This window comes from Chenopodium quinoa, unplaced genomic scaffold, assembly GCF_001683475.1.
Source record: "Chenopodium quinoa cultivar QQ74 unplaced genomic scaffold, ASM168347v1, whole genome shotgun sequence".
In the NCBI taxonomy this organism is placed as follows: Eukaryota; Viridiplantae; Streptophyta; class Magnoliopsida; order Caryophyllales; family Amaranthaceae; genus Chenopodium; species Chenopodium quinoa.
The window spans coordinates 151,508-171,100 of NW_018743363.1; the positions used below are offsets into that span (position 1 = coordinate 151,508).

Genomic DNA, 19,593 nt, shown 5'->3' on the forward strand with positions numbered 1-19,593 from the left:
TGGAACAAAAAACAGATGCCAAACTGGTAAATTGCCAATACAATATTAAAAAGACTGGTAATTTATGCAGAGTAATTTGATATTGTATACATCTTAAAGCAAGGGGTAACTCTAGTTCACAGAGCTTAATAACTAATCCACCAATATTAGTCTTGCTGTTGGTTTTATAATATACATGATATCAGAAACAGCTGGTCAGAGCAGATTCATTAGCATAAAGTTGGGACGATCAATCTCTCCAGCGATGACCACAGCTTGGATTGCAGCAGACAAAGAACAATGTCATACCTTCCTCTCCTCTAGATGTTGCCTGAACAGTAAGTTCCATTTGAATTGAATTAGAAAATTAACTCGGTTGTCAAGAAAAGAAGAGAAGAAAATTAACTTCAATCAACCACTGAAAGGTAATTCATAGTAAATATTGCGTAGTAATCTTAGAACAGCAAGCTGTAATAAATAACTTTAGAAGTATAACAATATAAAACTGAACCTGTTCATTGTCTTACATTTTTTTTTTCAACTAAAGATCTCATGTCCTAAAGTCTTGTTTTTTTATGCTTACCAAACGTTTTCCTCAAAAAAAAAAAAAAAACAAAAAAAAAACTAATTCTGCAAAAGCAAGAAATAATCTGATATACTATTTGTAGAAGTGGTGAACCAAGCAAAAATATACCCCCCTCCCTTTTCCATGGTGCCACTGCTCTACCCTGCCCTACCTGACATGGATATCTAAACTATGCAGAGACAGAATGACCTGATCAGTAAGCGCTTACATGATTTTAACAATATCTCAGAGAATTTTTGCATGATTCTGAATATTGTTGTCTTAATCAGTAAAGATGCAATATGTATCAAAAGATCGTAGTGGCAAAGAGAGTTTAGTTGGTAGCAACAACCTAGAAACATAATGTCGTAGCAACTTTTGCAAAATGGCAATCACAAAAGGCTTAGTCATAGCAAGTTTTTTTATTAAATTGTTTAGCTCCCCTTTTCCTACTCCCCATCTAGTGCTGAATTTAGATTTTAGAGTGATTATATAAATAAATCACTGCATTGTGAGTTCCATAGTAAGGTGCTCAAGACAGCAGCCAAAGATTTTGTAGGTGAAAGGAGTACACCCACAAACTCATGTGCTTGCAAGGATTATAACCAAAAGTTAAAGTTCACCTGGAAAAATACAGCCTCTCCATGGTTGCATTGAGTACAACGGACTGACTTTGTACGGGGAAGAGTTGGATCTGCAGCTACATCTTGTAAGACCTGAGTACGTTCACCAACAGCATGATGTATCTCATTTCTGTATACGCAGTTGTTATCAGCAACCTCCTACATGAAAGATAAAGATCATAGGTAAGTTAGCAAGCAGAGGCAAGGCTGCTAGGTTCATAATGAATTCAGAGACTTGGCTTCTATTAACAACATTAAGAGTCTTTATGTGATAGACCCGAAATTGGGCCAGCCCATTAAGGTTTACCACCGCAGGTCCAAGATGGGTCAAGTTCACAAGTGGGGTCAAGGGCACAAGCAAATCAAATACAACGGTAACCATGAGGAGCAAGCAGCAGAAGTGGAGGAACAGGGAGGGCAGTAGCAATTGTCAAGGAAGCCAAATTGGGAAAGAGACAAGCTTGAAAAGGATGAGACACCATTTTGTAACCATGGCAAAAGGTTGTTGTTCCCTAAGCCTTGGAAGTCAACTAGTATTAGTTTTAGGTTATGTTAGAGCTTGAGTATAAATTGTATGATAGATAGTAGTAGCCGATTATCCAGAAAAATGTTGAGAGAATTCCTTTGAGAGTTGTAGCCTAAAGCTACTTAAAGATTAATAGCCTAAAGCTATTGTTATCCTGTAACCTTTCAGTTTCCACTATTAATCAAATTACTCAAGCTTACCTTCCTTTAGTGTTAATTAATCTTAATTACATTGTGTGAGAAAACCGGTTCTTGACACTTTACTAATGTTTCATCGTAGTAACACAGACTTGGCTTCTATTAACAACATTACGAGACTTTACTAATGTTCCATTTATATCCACGAGATATTGGATCACCAATACCACTGCTAGGCAACATTCCTTCAACAAGAAAATTAACCACATTACTCAAATGAAAGGTGTTCCCTTTTCAACCGCCTTTCAACTCCTATAATATGCAAATTGGCCATCTTTATTCATACTATGAAGCACTACTCCATATATTTTCTAGATAATATAAAATACAATCCTCATCTCAAATTCTGGCTAAGTATTGCCGCCATCGATGCAAATTTAAAGTTATAGTACAGCAGAACAGCTTCCCACATCCAAACCCCTTACTCGTTTCATAATCGAAACCAATTTCATAATGCCAAACTATAAACCCAGTTAATAAGACTATAAGATCAATAATCTTATTGCATAAAAATTTCAGCTTTTATCAATTAATGTAAAACCCAACAATGATTCAAAACTCAATTACTCCATATTACTAATTAATGTAAGACCAATTAAGAATCAAAAAATTCCTGACCATAAAACCCTAATTAAACTTATAACTGCAATTAAGAAAGCTAGCAAACACAAAAAGGCGAGAGAATTGAAAACCTGGTGATCGCAATTTCGGCAAGCGTAAAGGAGAATCTTATGATCTTTGTCCTCCTTTGGGTACAGAATATTGTTGCTGTTCATTCACGCACAAAAATTAACAATAAAAAATCAGAAAAAATAGAAATTTATCACTATTAAAGCAAGAAAATTGTTGAATTAATTGATTAAATTTTTTTTGCAGAAGAAGATGAGAAAGTCACTGACCATTCACGGCAAAACTTCATGGTACTCATCTTGGATAATGTATAAAGCTCGAATTGAGTTAATTGGGGAAATTTTGGAGAAATAGTTTTCGGAAAATCAGATTATCGGAGAAAAAAAAATTGGATGCCCTAATTTTGTGTGCTTCTTACTCTTGTTCTTCAGTCTTGAGTATAGGAGCTGGGGTTTTAGATTTCAGCAGCCTGGAAATTAGTTACGTGTTTTGTTGGGGTTTAACACTTATTAAAACTTAAGGCCCTTAAATAATTACTCCGTAATTCCGTTTATATATCACCTCCGTTTTTTAGTTGCCATGTTTTGATTTTAAACCCTTTTCAAGCATTTTTTTTTTTACAAAAAAAATCGTGTTTTGCGATTTACAAACAATGAAATATATAGTCATGTGAACCTTGTTTACTTTGTCATGATATATATTTTCAAAACATCAACGTTTAAAAATTTTATTTATCGATAATTAAAGATATTAATGGAATAATGATTGAATTTGTGAATTGGCAAACGTGACTAATCTACTAAGAAATGGACGAAGTACTTCTATTTTGGCATGCTTGTTTTCTACCCGTGTGATAACAATTTTTTTTTAAGGGTTATTCTATACAGTGCCCCTGAGGTATTGACTTTTCCAAGCTGTGCCCACTCATTTTCAAAATTCTACACTGTACCCTCAAGTTACCTTTAGCGTCTACGATGTAACCCTATCTTAATCCCTCCGTTAAATTTCCGTTAACTTCAAAATAAATAAATTAAAAAAAAACAAAAAAAAAACCCAAACACCTCTCTCTCCTCCCTCACGACTACCCACCACTACACCTCCACCGCACCACTGCCGCACCCCCAGCCGCACCACCAAGCCGTGCGCGCTCCTCTCTTCTCGACCCACCACCGCGCGCGTAACCCTCCTCTCTCCTCTCTCAACCGAGCCACGCTCCTCTTTCCTCGACCCACCAGCCGCACCATTTCGCGCGACAGCCCAAATTTCGTTCTTCATGCCCAAATTTTCGACCAATTGAACTATATTCTTGCAGATTTTTATTGGAAAAATCAATTAAAACAAGTTTTGTGTATTGAATCTCAATCTAATTGCACCAAAATTGATGATTTAACAATTAAAATCAAATTGGGGAAAAAAATTAGGGTCTTCTATTATTTTAAACCAAATTCTTTGATTTCAAAACAATAACAACAATTAACAACTTAATTTTGCAATTAGAATCCAATGAAATAAAAGCCCTAAACCAATTTGTCAAAATTTCACTTCGAATTCGAATTCCTCCATTGCCTTGTCCAATAGTTTCTTTGGTGGTGCACTAGGTGGTGACGCGCGGTGGTGGGTCGAGGAGAGAGGAGCGCGGCTCGGTGGTGCGGCTGGGGGTGCGGCGGTGGTGCGGCTGGAGGTCTAGTTGTGGCTGGTGGGTAGTTGTGAGGGAGGAGAGAGGTGTTTATGGTTTTTTTGTTGTTTTTTAATTTTTTTTTTTTTAAGTTAACGGAAAGTTAACGGAGGGATTAGGGCAGGGTTACATCGTAGACACTAAAGATACTTCGGGGTACAGTGTAGAATTTTGAAAATGGGTGGGTACAACTTAGAAAAGTCAATACCTCAGGGGCACTGTATAGAAAAACCCTTTTTTTAATGAATAATTAAATTTACACAAACTTTTAAAAAAATCGGGTGTACAATAATTATTGTACATCCATTATAAAGATAACCTAAAATGATTAAAAGTTACCCATGAAATGAATAAAAGTTACCCCAATATGCGTTAAAGTAACCAAATTCAAATAAAAATTATTTACACTTTATTAGTAAAGAATCACATTTTAAATGACTGAAAATCAATTATTAGTGATTGAATGTAATTAAATTACCTTTATAAAACTTTTCTTGTTGTTGATAAATTAGCTAAAAGTTACCCTTATACTGCTTGATGTACACTAATATTAGTGTAAACCGGATGTATACAAAATTTTTTGTTAAATTTATAAATCGATCTTAATCAAATGGATAATGAAGCTCCTGTTGTTGGCCTGAAAAATTATAATTATGGAGATTATAGACTCATTGTCACAATTTAATCAATTTGATGCACTAATGAATGAATAGAGCAAAATTTGACCGGATCTAAAAAAAAATTATTCAATTCAGATTTCGACTCATATGAACACAATAATTTAGCATGACTCAAGTTTGGAATTAGACCCCTCACAAAAGAAAAATTCGAAATTAGACCCAACCGACTTAACCAAACCCGACCTGCTTTCCCCTACCTCCCCCCCCCCCCACCCCCAAAAAAAAAAAGGAATCCATAAAGGAATCCTTTCAATCTGTAGAATCAATGTATTCAAAAGCGTTGGGACGCAAGTGAAAGTGTGAAACCCTCATGCACAAGAGATTTAATCAGCAGGATCATGTATTACCAATGGTTGAAATTACAACTTAACATTGCTAAATTGTGAAAACACCAAAATTAAATCTGCTGTAGGTTTCCAAAAATACAAATTAGGATGATTAGAATCATGAACTGGTCAGCAGATACATCAGCATAAAGAGGGGGAAATCAATCTCTCCATTTATGATTACAGGTCGGATTGCAGCAGACAAAGAACAATGTCATACCTTCCTCTCCTCTCAGTGTTTCCTGGATAATTACCCGAAATGAAATGGATTAGAAACATATAGTGAAATTCATCATGGTATAGAGAAAAGCCAGTCCTGGGTTACGAAGTATGACACATAAGAATCTCGTGTCCTAAGTCAAACCTAAATGTCCATAAGCATGAAAGAATTTGAGATATTATCATGGATAAGTGATAGGACTCCTTCCACACTACAATCTGCCAATCCCCCCCTCCTCCCTCCTATATCCAAAAAGAAATAGAAAGAAAAGAGCTAAAAGAACTGACATGATTCTTGTAGTGTCTTACAGAAAGACTAGAAAGAAAATTGGCATCTTGATTCAGTAAGATGCAATATGTATCATTATAATCAAGCCACATCACATCATTATACTTCAAAATAGAAATAAAACTCATTCTTGGTACTTTATAAACATCTTTACAGGTGTGTTATGGTTTCAAATCATCTTATATGAGCCTATGACTCACCCCGCACATTCAGTTCATTTTTTGAAAAAGTGTAAAAAATTGGCCAAAAAACGTGTATTATAGCCTTCAATTTTGCCAATTTTCGACTTTTTTTGACCCGTAAACAAAAATTGCCGAGATGCTTTCCATAAATCCTAATATACCCCGGGGGTCCATTTGGGTGGTTAAAACCATCCAATATGCCTTTAAACTGTCAATTTACCCGTTTACAACTTGCACAGATTTCATAAACTCGAGGCTACCATGGACATTTATGACAACATATAATGATCATATATGGTTCCAAACGACATTATATGACCTCGGGATGTATCCCCTAATATCTTGAGACTTTTCGACACCGGGTCCCGAAACCTCCGAAATTGGCCAAAAACCGTGTACCTCCGAAATTTTGCCAATTTTCGACTTTTTTTGACCCGGAAATAAAAATTGCCGAGAAGCTACCTATAGTGCCTAATACCCTCCAGGAGTCCAATTGGGTGGGTGAAATTATCCAATTTGCCTTTAAGCATCCAATTTACTCGTTTTCGTACACGCCTCTTGTATTGGCTATAGGCTTTCACGAGGACTTTATGTAGCCAACTTATGGTCATATATGGGTCCAAACAACGTTATATGACCCCGGGATGCATTCCGTACAATTCCGTTAATTTCTGACACTGGGTCCCGACACCTCCTAAATTGCTTCAATTTCGTGTATTATAGCCTTCAAATTTGGCTAGCCCATGCTCTTTTTTTTTAAAACATTTTTCCCCTTCTATAAATTCCCCCCAACTTAGCACAGCAGTAGAACTTTGCATTTTAGGTAGGAACCAAACCACGATAAGAGGTCAAAATAATAAAATGATCACCATATCATAAGATCCTAGAATTGTAATGATAACTAAGCAATAGATTGTTCAGTGCATCATAAGTTCCATGGTAAGGATGGCCAAAGTAGCAAACAACAATGGTGCTTGGTTATAACAGCTAACAGATCACATGAAACCCTTGCAAAGAGAATAAACAAAATTTGAGGTTCACCTGGTAAAAGACAGCCTCTCCATGATTGCATTGAGTACAACGGACAGACTTGGTCCGGGGAAGAGTTGGATCTTTAGCTACATCTTGTAGGGCCTGAGTACTCTCTCCAGCAGATTGGTGTATCTCCTTTCTGTATACACAAATGTTATCAGCAACACCCTACATGGAAAACAAGGGTCATAACTCATAAGTAAGTAAGCTAATTCCAAAGAAAGGAGTTGGTTACAAATAAGAAAGCATTAGCCATGCTTATGGCATCTCATCCTCCTATCATCAAGCAATAAATAAATAAACAAATCAACATAAGAGCATCCTCCTCCATAGGAAAAAGGTTGACAATCAAGAATAATAGAGAAGGCATGCCAGCTTCTAAATAAAGTGTGGATATACAACACCAATAAAGCATTTTATAAAACTAAGCCAAATGCAATGAATGATTATGCAAGAATAGAAACTCTTGTATCAATTCATTATGAAATCTTTTAGGTTTGTAGTGAATTTAAAGACAGTCTTTCTGGGTTAACATTATAACACATTTTTAACCTTCCATCTTAAAGCAATTAAAGAACATACAGTATATAATAATGAAACAGCAAAATTACACAAGTATAAGATCATAGACACAGAAGAAAAATCTATTTCATTTATAAAATCAAAAGAAAAATCTTGCACACTAAAATTAACCTTGAATTGGTTGAGATGGCTCACTTGAAGCATTATGAGCACATACAGTATATGAAGCACCAAATTTGCACAAGTTCAACATTGTGGTCACATCAGAAAAAATCAATTCCATTTATATCCATCACCCATGAGATGGCAATAACATACTACCACGCAACATTTCATTAACAAGAGAATTTACAGCAAGAAATCTATAGTGAAGGTATTCCCTTCAAAAGCCTTTTTCATGTCCCCTAACAGTGCTGAAAATCAGGTTCAACAAGCAAAGAACAAACCATTTAATTAAGAAAAAGAACACTATTGCAAGCCACACTAATAATAGTGGTAATAGCCTAGCATTAATAAGTGGATTTTGTGAAGTCACCTCACTTACTGAATCCAAGCAGGTTTAAAACAAACCAACCTGCTAATCTGCTATATCCAAACAGGTGAAAACCTTGTTCCAAACGCGCTAATTTCATGCCGGGTTGTAGGATCATGTCATTTGTTGTCAATTAACATAAATTTGTACAAAGATAAACAGGATCATACTAGGAAGCATAAAGAATCTGATATATTTCTAAATTACATACTGTTTCGGGTGAAAACAATGGGACCTTGCCGAAGGTCCGCTGAAATGGAGAAGACTGGATTCGGTCCAAGTTGTCTTGGGCCGAAGGTTTCCTGCACAGTAAACACACGTAAACTAGCCTCGGGGGTGTTGCCGAGGAAGGCCCCTCCGATGCTAAAGTCAGTACAATGTGTAAAAGGAAGACACTATGCAAGAGAGTTTGTAGCTTGAGGCTTTTGTGGAATATATCTCAATCAGAGTATGAATGAACGTGTATCAATATGATGGCTTTTATACCTCATCATACATGGTGAGGTTGGGCCTTAGCCCAATTGGCATGCTTTGTGGGCTGACCTTTGACTTTTGTGCAATTGGAGAGTTGAACCTTGACCTTGGGCTTTTAATTGGATCATTTAGTGCTTAGGCCCAATTTTGACTAAATTGGACCCAAACAACTTGCCCCCCAGACCCGATTTGGAAGGATGACGGGTCGGGTTTGATTTAATTCAGAAAAGGAGGGAAGTAAATGATTTAATTGATCCAAAAATTTGAATTTAAACCGTAATTAATGAGATAACAACGGTTAATGATTGCGGAAGTTGGACGGATAATGGGCAGTTTAATCACAAGATCATGTGTTTAATGGTTACTTAGTGGGTATTTAAGAGAAATTAAAGCACAGACTCTTCGTATCCCGTACCTGGAGATATAAACAGAGGCGCGTCATTCTCCTCACTTATTCACCAACACAAACCCAGAATTCCTCGAGAGAGAAACCAAGAACCCGCATCAAAACTTCGCAAATTCCCCGAGCATTGAGCTTAGAAACTGAGACTTGCCACTACGAACTCGTAAATCGGCAACTTTCGCTTCAGATTAAGGTAAATTCCTTTGATTTCAGTTTATTTTTCTTCAAATTCGAACTCCTTCCCCTTTTCTTTCGACTTTCCTCTTCGAAATAATCAATGGCAAGAGGAGTTAGAGGTAGAGCCCGTGCTCCAAGAAGAGCAAGGCCGATTCCCGATCCTAGGAACAGGATTGGGACCTGGAATGGTCAAAGGCCGGAGTCTGACCCTGCTGAAGGGATTAGGGCGACTCCCCTTTCCTCGGCTCCTCCTCAAAGAACGGATGAGCCGAGCGCTTCTGGACGGGATGATGAAGTTCCCGCTGTCCTTTGGGATATCCTCCCTGGGTTTTCAGAATGGGAGAATGCCGAAGTCGTTTCGGCCATGATAAAGAACCGCCCCTACTCATGGTGGGTAGAGAACGCCGATCAATATCGATTTGCCGAGCAAATTGAGTTGCATTACGGCATTTTTGAAGCTGATGGATATTGGTGCCGAATGCCCTCAGCATCCGATAGAATCCATCGTCCACCCCCGGGGTATGTGGGGGTGTACACGAGACAGCTTCAGTACGGGCTGAGGTTCCCTTTGGACGTTTTTGTCCGAGACTTGCTGATCCATTACAACATCTCCCTATGTCAGCTAACCCCCACCAGCATCCGAAGGGTGATGACATACTTATGGGTCTGCAAGTTCTTCAAGTACGTGCCGAACCTGCACTGCTTCAAAAAGCTCCATCGGCTAGTGCCAAATATTCAGAGTGGGCACGGAAGCCATGGTTGTGGGTGGTACCGGATTGAGTCCCGGCCCCAATACTTGACCATGTGGCCAAACGACTCTTCAGACAAGGACTGGAGAGGTCAATGGATTTGGGTTAGGGAACCCACAGATCCGGGCCACCCTTGCGTCTTCAGCGCTCCCCGGTACTTAGCTGAGCCTGATCCCGAAATGGGAAGTCTAGGTCCCCCCGCAGATAACGGGGCGGATCCGAACCTGGATCAGCAACATATCTTCGGCAAGCTGCCGAACCCGGGGGGAGTGGTCGAATGCAGCATATCCCGGAGACTTGGCTCCCCGATACGCATTACGTTTTCCAAGAGAACATGCTAGCAGCTGTTGGCCTCAGCCGAAAGTTTAAGGATGGTAAGCTTCTTCGGCTGGGGCCGAGGCTTTTTAACTACCTCTTTTTCTTCTCTCGCTTTGCTTTTTTTATGCTGTGCCGATATATCTGAGCTAAACTTTCCCCTTTCCTTTTTTCAGAGCGGGACGAGACCAACGTTGGCATTAACTACGCTCGTCTTGGTGTCAACCGAGAGCGAGTTGTAACTGAACGGGCCCCGTCTATCACTGAGCCGAGGCATAGGGAAGTTCATCTAGACTCTTCCCACTTCCAAATTGAGGCTGTTGCTCTGTATCAGAGGCAGAAGCCTTGGTGGAAGAAGAGAGACCCTTGGTTTCAGCTGCTGAACGAAGAAGCTGAAGCTGCCCGCACAGCCGAAGAGGTTGCACGGGTACTCGAAGCTTGCGAAGGAGGAGAAGGGTCCTCCAGAGCTGCTGAAGCCGAAGCTGCAGCTAGAGCAGCTGAAGAAGACGAGGCTTTGCTGAAGACCTCGGTGAGCTTTCCGACAACTTTTTCTTTTTTCTTTTCTTTTTTCTTTTTTTCTTTTTTTTTTTTTTTTTTTTTTACTCACATTATTCTTCCCCCCTCTGTTACAGTCTGAAGAGAGTAACAGACACAGAGAAGGCAAAGCTCCTGTTCGTCCCGAAGACCAAATACAAGAGTCTTCAGACTCAGATATGGACGAGCAGCCCCTTCTGAAAAGGCGCCGAAGGATGGCCATCATCGGCCCTCATGACTTTCAGCAGAGGCCGATGACCATCGGCGTCGCAATAAGGGAACCTGAGGAAGGCAACGGATCGCCGAGGGTTCCCCAGCCAACACCCCAATCACCTCAAAAGACCCCTCCGCCACCTCCTGAGATGGAGGTGGATCAGAGAACTCCCGAACCTAAGGGAGGGGTCCAAGAAGAAATCAAGAAGAGTGCTGATGAGCACGAAAATAAGGATGCCGTGATGTCCAGCGCTGAGGGCTTCACGACAGACATCGCAAGAGAGGTTGAGGCTTTCGTCCTCACCCCTGAAGAAGAGGAGGTCATAGTAATTGACTCCTCTGAGAAGGATGATGCTGAGACAACCAAAGCTAATCAAGCTCCATCGTCATCCTTCCCTTCTTTCCAGACTCTGCATTCTGGAGAAATGGGTTTCTCGGCCCCCCGAATTCCAATCCCAGACCACATCTGGGACCTCATATGGGGTCAAAACCGAGAAGTAGCTGCAGCCTACTTCGGCAATTTTGCTGGCATGTCCGAAGTAGACAGGGCAAGGATCTGGTCGCTGAAGGCCACTGCTGGGATGGGCGAATCCAGCAGATCAGTTCCTGACCCAGCCAGGTCTAACCAACTGCTGATGATGCAGGTAATTTTCCTTGTCTTCATTTCCTCCGAAATTCAGCTCTTTATATATATATATATTTATTTATTTATTTATTTTTGTCTTCCTGTTTTCAGTTCGTGCACAATCAGACTCTCACTGTAGAGCTGATAGATACCCTACAAGATAGGGTAGACGCTGCTGTGCACGACAAGAAGGTGGCTGAAGAGGAAGTAAAGCTTGCTAAGCTGAAGCAAGCAGCAGCTGAAGAGAAGCAGCAGGAGGTTGAGGAGTACGGGAAAAAAGCTGCTGAAGCCCTGAAAACCTTCTGCGATGCTATGGAGAAGGAAGTTTTTCCCCCACTGATGGAAGGGGAAAAATTCCTCCAGGAGCATATGGGAGTGGACGTCTCCAAATTCAAGGCTGCTGTTGAGAGCCGAATTCAAGAAGGAACTGCTGCACAAGCTGAAGTGCAGCAGCGTCTAGAGGCTCTTGAAGCCAGCCGAATGGCTGCTGAAGAGTTGCTCCTGGCCAAAGACGTCCAACTCTCAGAGGCTACTGCTGCTGCTGAAGCCCAAAGAGCTAAATTCCAAGAGACTGAGAATCAACTGCTGATCCAGAAAGTTGAAGTGGCCCAAGCTCAGACTAAGGCTTTCCAAATTCAGCAAGAGCTGAATGAGCTAAAAGGTTCTTCCTCCAAGGTCGCTGATGAGCTGAAGAAATCCAAGGAAGACTTGGAGGAGACCCAGAAGAAACTGGCTGATGCTGAGGCTTTACTCAAAGTCCGTATCTATACCCAAGAGGAATATGAGATGGGTTTCAGAAACGGATTCCGAGTTTGCCGAAGAGTCTGCCTTCATGCTGAGCCGAAGCTGGACTGGTCTAAATGTGCTGAGTGGGTCCAGAATCCCGAAGACCCTCACATGAAGTATGCAACTCCAGCCGAAGCTGAAATTCTTAAGGCTGAGGAAGCCGAAGAGGAAGCTGAGAGACTGGAGTTGGAAGCTGAGCAGAGGGAAAGGGAGGCTCGGCAAAGTGCAAAGCCCGCTTCTTCTGCTGCTGGGGCTGAGGCCACCATGGGGCTCAACGCTGATCAGTCTGATCCTCAGGCTGAAGCATAGGAACTCGGGCAGTCGTCTTCAGAATCTTGCGGTTCATCATGTGCTTAACTTTAGACTTGCCGCTTTCTGAGTTTTTTGCCTTGTTTTTTGCTTCAGCTTGCCTTGTCGTACAGCAGTTTTATTTTTTTGCTTATGTACGTATTTCGGCAGCTGTTATTTTCCGCTTGTGGGCGGCTGCCGATATTGAATTATTGAACTTGTAGCTCAATTTTTGAGCATGAAATATTAATTTGATGCTCTTTTCTTCAGTTGCTTTATTTTGATGCTCTTTTCTTCAGTTGCTTTATTTTTTAATGCTCTTTTCTTCAATTCTGACGAACATACTTGCACTGAGTGCTTCTTGCCCCCCCCAGAAATTGAAGTATGACTTCAGCTGAATAAGCAATTTCTTTATTGAAGTATCCGAAACACAGGGCCAACTGAAGGCAATGCTTCTGGGATACAAGTCTTACTGAAGATTGACTTTGTCTGAAAGTTGGATATCCGAAACACAGGGCCAACTGAAGGCAATGCTTGGGATATTAGCTTTCTGGGATACAAGGCTCAGTTAAGGCAATATCCCAGAATTGCCCATGGACTAACCTCTTTAGAACAAGTCTTACTGAAGACTGACTTTGTCTGAAAGACCAGTGTTCTTAAAGAAGACGCATATCCGAAACACAGGGCCAACTGAAGGCAATGTTTCGAATAATGGCTTTCTGGGATACAAGGCTCAGTTAAGGCAATATCCCAGAATTGTCCATGGACTAATGTCTTTGGAGAACAGGTCTTACTGAAGTTTGACTTCAGCTGAAAGACCAGTGTTCTTTAAAAAGACGAGTTTTGTAAGCCATCTGAAACCCAGTTACCCGAAGGCGAAGGTTTCAGACGAGGCTGATTTTTAAAAATTTCAACTGTTGCTGTTATCCTTGATTTTCTGTCTATCTTTGAAAAATGGATACCCGAAACACAGGGCCAACTTAAGGCAATGTTTCGGATAATGGCTCTCTGGGATACAAGGCTCAGTTAAGGCAATATCCCAGAATTGTCCATGGACTCCTGTCTTTGGAGAACAAGTCTTACTGAAGTTTGACTTCAGCTGAAAGACCGGTGTTCTTTAAAAAGACGAGTTTTGTCAGCAATCTGAAACCCAGTTACCCGAAGGCGAAGGTTTCAGACGAGGCTGAATAAAAAACCCTTAAAGAGTAGATAGAACAAAGAAAATTTTGAAAGGATAAATTGTAAATATTTATATAAATGGCGGCTCCAAGGCCTTTCATTAGTTCAAAATGTACTTACAAAGATTGTTCTGCCCCGAAGGGTTTACACATGATATTTTTTCAGTACATCAGCGTTCCAGTGATTTTTCAACTCAGTTCCATCCAACTGCCGAAGTCGGTATGTCCCTGGCTGAAGCTCATCATAAATATCATAAGGTCCCTCCCATGTAGCTGAGAGTTTCCCATGGATTCGGCCTTTCTGAACTGCAGCAGCATTCCGAAGGACAAGATCTCCAATTTTGAGAGGCCTTGCATGGACCCTTCGGTTATAAAATTTGCTGACTCTCTGCTTATAGGCGGCCATTTTATCTCGAGCTGAGTCTCTTACTTCGTCGAGGAAATCGAGAGATTCCCTCATCAGTCGCTCATTCTCAGCCGAGAAATGGTGCACTCGAAGGCTCTCAGAGCCAATTTCCACTGGAAGGACGGCTTCGGCACCATACACCAGTTCAAAAGGTGAGTGGCCCGTTGCCTCTTTTTCAGTTGTCCGAAGGGACCAAAGGGTTCCAGGGAGCTCCTCTAGCCATTTGGACTTTTGATCTTCCACCCTCTTCTTGAGGGCATTTAAGATCTGTTTATTTGCTGCTTCGGCTTGTCCGTTACTTTGCGGGTGGCATACTGCTGAATATGCCAGTTTTATGCCGAACTGATCTGTATATCGCTTCAGCGGTAAGTTGTCAAATTGCCTCCCATGATCGAAGACAAATACTCTCGGGATGCCAAAGCGAGTGATGATATTCTGCCAGATAAATTTTCTGACAGTTTGCTCTGTAATGTTCGAGGCTGCTTCGGCCTCGATCCATTTACTGAAGTAGTCGACACCAACTATCAGCCATTTTTTCTGGTACACAGCCTCTGGAAATGGTCCCAGTATATCCAGTCCCCATTGGGCAAATGGGAGTGGATTAAGGATCGGCTGAAGATCCCTTGCTGGCTGATTGATAACTGGAGCATATTTTTGACATTTTTCGCATTTCCGAACCAGCTCCTTAGCATCTGCGATCATGGTGGGCCAGTAATATCCGGCCCTCAAAGGATTTGCCTTCGGGAGAAGTTATCACTACTCCTGCCCCCGAACCGTTTTCGGTGGAAGACCCATCCGTAAACACGGTCCAGACTTTCTTTTCACTGTCCAGCACTTCTTGGTATGAGCATTCGGCCAAGAAATCCGCCAGGGCTTGAGCCTTAATGGCAGCTCTCGGACGGTAGCTGATGCTGAATTCGGTGAGCTCAAAAGCCCACTTGGCTAGCCTACCAGATTTTTCAACCTTGCCGAGAACTTTTTCCAACGGCTGATCAGTTAAGACCACTATCTGATGGCAATCAAAATAGGGCCTCAGCTTCCGAGCAGCTACTACTACCGCGAAAGCAACTTTCTCGAGTAGAGGATAGCGGGTCTCGGCATCCGTCAGTGTATGACTGACGAAATAGATCGGTTGTTGACTCTTACTCTCTTCCCTCAGCAATACTGCGCTGATGGTGGCCGGGCTAACGGCCACATATAGGTATAAAGTTTCTCCTTCAGCTGGGCTAGCCAGCGTTGGGAGTCGAGCCAGATGCTCCCAAAGCTGTTGAAAGGCGTCTTTTTGCTCTTCCTCCCAAACGAGCTCTTTTGTTTTCGGGAGTTTCAGGGCTTTGAAGAAGGGTAACCCCTTATCCGAAGCTCTGGAAATGAACCTCGAGAGGGCTGCCATTCTTCCGGTGAGCCGCTGAACATCCCGCTTCGTTTTTGGCTCAGGAAGGTCGAGCGCCGCTTTGACTTTAGAGGGATTGGCATCAATCCCCCTTTTGCTGACCATGAACCCCAGGAATTTCCCTGACTTCACGCCGAAGACACACTTCTTCGGATTCAGCTTCATTTGATGCTTTCTCAAGGTGGCGAAAGTTTCAGCCAGGTCCTTTACATGGTCCTCTAGTTTTTTGCTTTTGACGATTGAATCGTCAACATAGACTTCCATGTTTCGGCCCTTTTGATCGGCGAAAACTTGATCCACTAGCCTTTGATAGGTTGCCCCCGCATTTTTCAATCCGAAGGGCATCATTTTGTAATTATACACCCCAGCGTTCGTGACGAATGCTGTCTTGGCTCGATCGTCGGGGTGCATAAAGATCTGATGATACCCCGAGAATGCGTCCATGAAGCTAAGCAAGGCATGGCCACTTGTCGAATCGACTAGCTGATCGATTCTCGGCAAGGGATAGAAATCCTTTGGACAAGCCTTATTTAGGTCCGTGAAGTCAACGCACATCCTCCAGGTACCATTGGGCTTCTGAACCATCACCACATTTGCCAGCCATTCTGGATATTGGCAAGGTTCAATGAATCCTGCCTCCAATAATTTTTTGACTTCGGCTGCGATGTCTCGGTTCTTATTGGCGGAGTAATTCCGCTTCTTTTGCTTAACTGGTCGACACGTTGGGTCAACATTAAGCTTATGGGAGATGAGGTCTGAACTTATCCCGGGCATATCAGCTGCCGAGAAAGCAAACACATCTCTGTTATCCCGAAGGAGCTGAATAAGTTCACAACGGGTGTTAGGATCAAGGTCCATCCCGATTGTTACACATTTCTCAGCATCTCCTTCAGCCAACTCAACTGTTTCAGTCTGTTGGTCCATGTCCATTGCCGATGGACTGAACTCTTCAGAATCTGGTCTGCTGCCAATGTCAGCAGGTGTCCCAGTCTTTGTGTTCTTCGGCTGGCTCTCTGAGTCCTGCGGTTCAGCTGAAGAGTCAGCCTTTTCCCTTTCGGGCCCTTTTTCTCTGGGCACGGATCCTTGGGCCGAAGCACTTAGGCCTTTCGGCTTTTTTGTGCTTGGCTCCCTTTCTTTTCCTTTCCCCTCCTCATCCTTGTCATCGTCTGGGCGACTACTGGATGGTTTGAGGTAATTGCACCTTCGGGCGTCTTTTTGGTTGCCCTGTATCCTTTCGGGGAAGCCGGCGTCTGAGACGTAAATCATCAGCTGATGATAAGTTGAGACGACCCCTTGGATCTCGTGAATTATGGGTCTCCCCAGAATCACGTTGTACACTGAAGGAGCGTCGATGACCAAAAATTCAATCATGACGTTCCGGGCTGCCTCATCGCAACCGATGGTGATAGGAAGTGTCACCTTCCCATCTGGATAAGTTGAAGCCCCATTGAACCCGGATACCGGATAGGGTACCGGCGTAAGGTGCTTGGGCTTCAGCTTAATTTGATTATAGGCCTTTCGGAACAGAATGTTTGCTCCACTGCCACCGTCAACAAGGACCTTACTGACGTCGTGGTTGGCCACCGTGGCGATGATCACCAACGGATCCTCATGAGGGAACGTGATCCCCCGGCAGTCGGCGGCTGTGAACGTCATGTTCGGCACCGGCGACTGGGGAGATTGAATGTCAGCGTTGTTCACCTGGTGAGTCAAAAGCTCTAAGGTGGCGCTTGTGCTCCCTCCGCGAGTATATTCCTCCCGAGATAACATTGATCGGAGGGAATTTCCCCTCCGGCTTTTTACTGTTTTTCCGGGGGAAATCAAGGTCCTGCCGAGGGTCCTTTGCTGACCTCTCGGATTCTTTTTTCTCGCGGTGATCCGCGATGTATTTTTTCAAGTATCCCTTCCGGACCATGTCCTCTATCTGGTCCTTCAGTTGGATACACTCCTCAGTGTTGTGGCCCGAAGACTCGTGGAACTCACACCACTGATTTTTATTTTTTCGCTGATACCACTCTGGAGTGGTCGCGGCTTTCGGTAACTCTGCTCTTCCTTCGTCACACTGTAAATTTTGGCGCGTGGAAGAGAGAGCGGAGTGTAGGACTCGTATCTGCCTGTGTATGAGGCTAATCTGTCCTTCTTTAGGTCGTTGGCCAAAGATGGCTCCGGAGCCTTTGATTTTCCCTTTGCCTTATGGCCTTGGCCTTCAGACAAGGGTATTTGCCTCTGTTTCCCTCCCCCGGATTGAGGTTGGGTTTTTGCTTTATTCCATTCTTCGGCTCGGATGAACTTATCCGAAGCACTAAGAGCTTCCTCCAAGGTCTGCGGGGTATGCATGACCATGAAGTCTAGGAATTTTCCTAGCTGAAGGCCATTCTGCATTGCAAAAACAGCTAACCCCTGGTCCAGCTGGGAGACGCTTGATGACTCGTTACTGAAACGGGTCAGGTAGTCTCGGAGGCTTTCGGTTTCCCCCTGTTGCAGACTCATGAGCTCTGCGGTAGTCTTCTCTCGGCGGTTTTGCCGTGGAAAACTTGCTCCTGAACTTGGAGGACAGATCATCCCAACCTGTTATGGAGCCTTGCCTTACTCCCTTGGAGATCCACGCTTGCGCGACCCCCTTGAGAGTGGTTGGGAAATATTTGCACCAAGTCGCCTCGGATCTGGGGCAAAGATGCATATGAGTCTCATACGAGGCCACGTGGTCCTTCGGATCCGTGGTCCCGTCATATGTGATATGCGACGGTATTTTAACCGTGGGTACGCGCTCTTCCAGTATCCATTGCTCGAATGGTGAACTAGCGGGTAGCATAACGGCCTTGCCCTTGTTCCTGGCCGAAGGGACCGCGCTCCGCCCTCTTAGAGAGGTAGGAGTGGTTTTCGTCCCTGGCTGGGAAGTCTGGGCCTCGGCTGCAGGGAACGAGAGGCGACTACGCACGCTCGGTTCCTGGCCGCCGAGTCGGTCAAGGACGCTTCTGCGAACAGTCTCAGGTTCTCGACGAGTAGATTCTGGCCGAGAAGCTGAGCTGCTGCTCTTATGCGCTTCTGGTCTTGAGGATGAGGGATCCTTTAAATAATTGAGGGTTCTTTTTCCTCTGTTTTTCATTTTTCCAAGAATCCTCCTCCCACTCTTCCAGTTCCCGGAAGGAAGGAAGCTTTCCCACCGTCATGGTCTAACTTCCTCCGCTGATGCCGGGTATGCGGAGGAGTTCGATCACGAGGCGGTGGCATATTCTGTGCCCTCATTGCCTCCATGAGTACTGCCAGCGCTCTTGCCACCTCTTTCCGAACTGGGCCCCGTCAAAGGGGTCCTCGGCCGAGTGTGGGTATGAGGCCGCGCAGCCGATGGTTGGCTTTGGGACACTGAATATGTCCTATGATCAGACTGACCCCTGCTAGACCGAGAGTGGTCCGGCCTATATTGAGAGTCATGCATTACGGGAGATAGGGAATCCTCCTTGTATGATCCTCCCCCGAGCCGGCACCCTTGGGAGAGTTCCGGTCCGGCGAGGGCGATGGTGTAGGGGTTTTAGGCTTTTCGCCCGCTCCTTGACGGAGGCTTTTGCTCTTGCGGTTCTTAGCCATGGCTGCTAAGATAATTGCAAGATGATCTTGGTTAGGAATTTGGCTTAAAGATTTTTGAAAGTCTTCCCCACAGACGGCGCCAAATTGTTTCGGGTTGGAAAACAATGGGACCTTGCCGAAGGTCCGCTGAAATGGAGAAGACTGGATTCGGTCCAAGTTGTGTTGGGCCGAAGGTTTCCTGCACAGTAAACACACGTAAACTAGCCTCGGGGGTGTTGCCGAGGAAGGCCCCTCCGATGCTAAAGTCAGTACAATGTGTAAAAGGAAGACACTATGCAAGTGAGTTTGTAGCTTGAGGCTTTTGTGGAATATATCTCAATCAGAGTATGAATGAACGTGTATCAATATGATGGCTTTTATACCTCATCATACATGGTGAGGTTGGGCCTTAGCCCAATTGGCATGCTTTGTGGGCTGACCTTTGACTTTTGTGCAATTGGAGAGTTGAACCTTGACCTTGGGCTTTTAATTGGATCATTTAGTGCTTAGGCCC

The 19,593-nt window shown here is 43.3% G+C and overlaps 2 protein-coding genes across 2 annotated transcripts in view; both read right to left on the bottom strand.

The window, feature by feature from the left end:
- On the bottom strand, nt 1-3,040 carry LOC110738056 (DNA-directed RNA polymerases II, IV and V subunit 9A). Its single transcript, XM_021918421.1, has 4 exons — nt 2,790-3,040; nt 2,583-2,658; nt 1,168-1,326; nt 1-310 (listed from the first exon to the last, which is right to left on the bottom strand). Exons 1-4 carry the CDS (start codon nt 2,816-2,818, stop codon nt 230-232), a joined length of 345 nt encoding a protein of 114 aa, XP_021774113.1. The 5' UTR covers nt 2,819-3,040; the 3' UTR covers nt 1-229.
- Nucleotides 3,041-5,197: 2,157 nt separating this feature from the next.
- LOC110738057 (DNA-directed RNA polymerases II, IV and V subunit 9B-like) overlaps nt 5,198-19,593 on the bottom strand; it is a 19,006-nt gene continuing 4,610 nt past the window's right edge. Inside the window, exons 3-4 of the mRNA XM_021918422.1 lie at nt 6,933-7,091; nt 5,198-5,443 (exon numbers count right to left, since the gene is read on the bottom strand). Of these exons, the coding sequence (XP_021774114.1) occupies nt 5,363-5,443; nt 6,933-7,091 (240 nt within the window). The 3' untranslated portion in view covers nt 5,198-5,362. The remainder of the gene's footprint in view (nt 5,444-6,932; nt 7,092-19,593) is intronic.

Excerpts from the sequence above, each read along its gene's own strand:
- LOC110738056 (XM_021918421.1), bottom strand. The coding sequence starts at position 2,818 with ATGAGTACCATGAAGTTTTGCCGTGAATG. Across the intron at positions 2,659-2,789 it reads ATGAAGTTTTGCCGTGAATG|CAACAATATTCTGTACCCAA; the intron begins GTCAGTGACTTT and ends GTGAATGAACAG. Across the intron at positions 311-1,167 it reads GAGAGGCTGTATTTTTCCAG|GCAACATCTAGAGGAGAGGA; the intron begins GTGAACTTTAAC and ends CTTACTGTTCAG.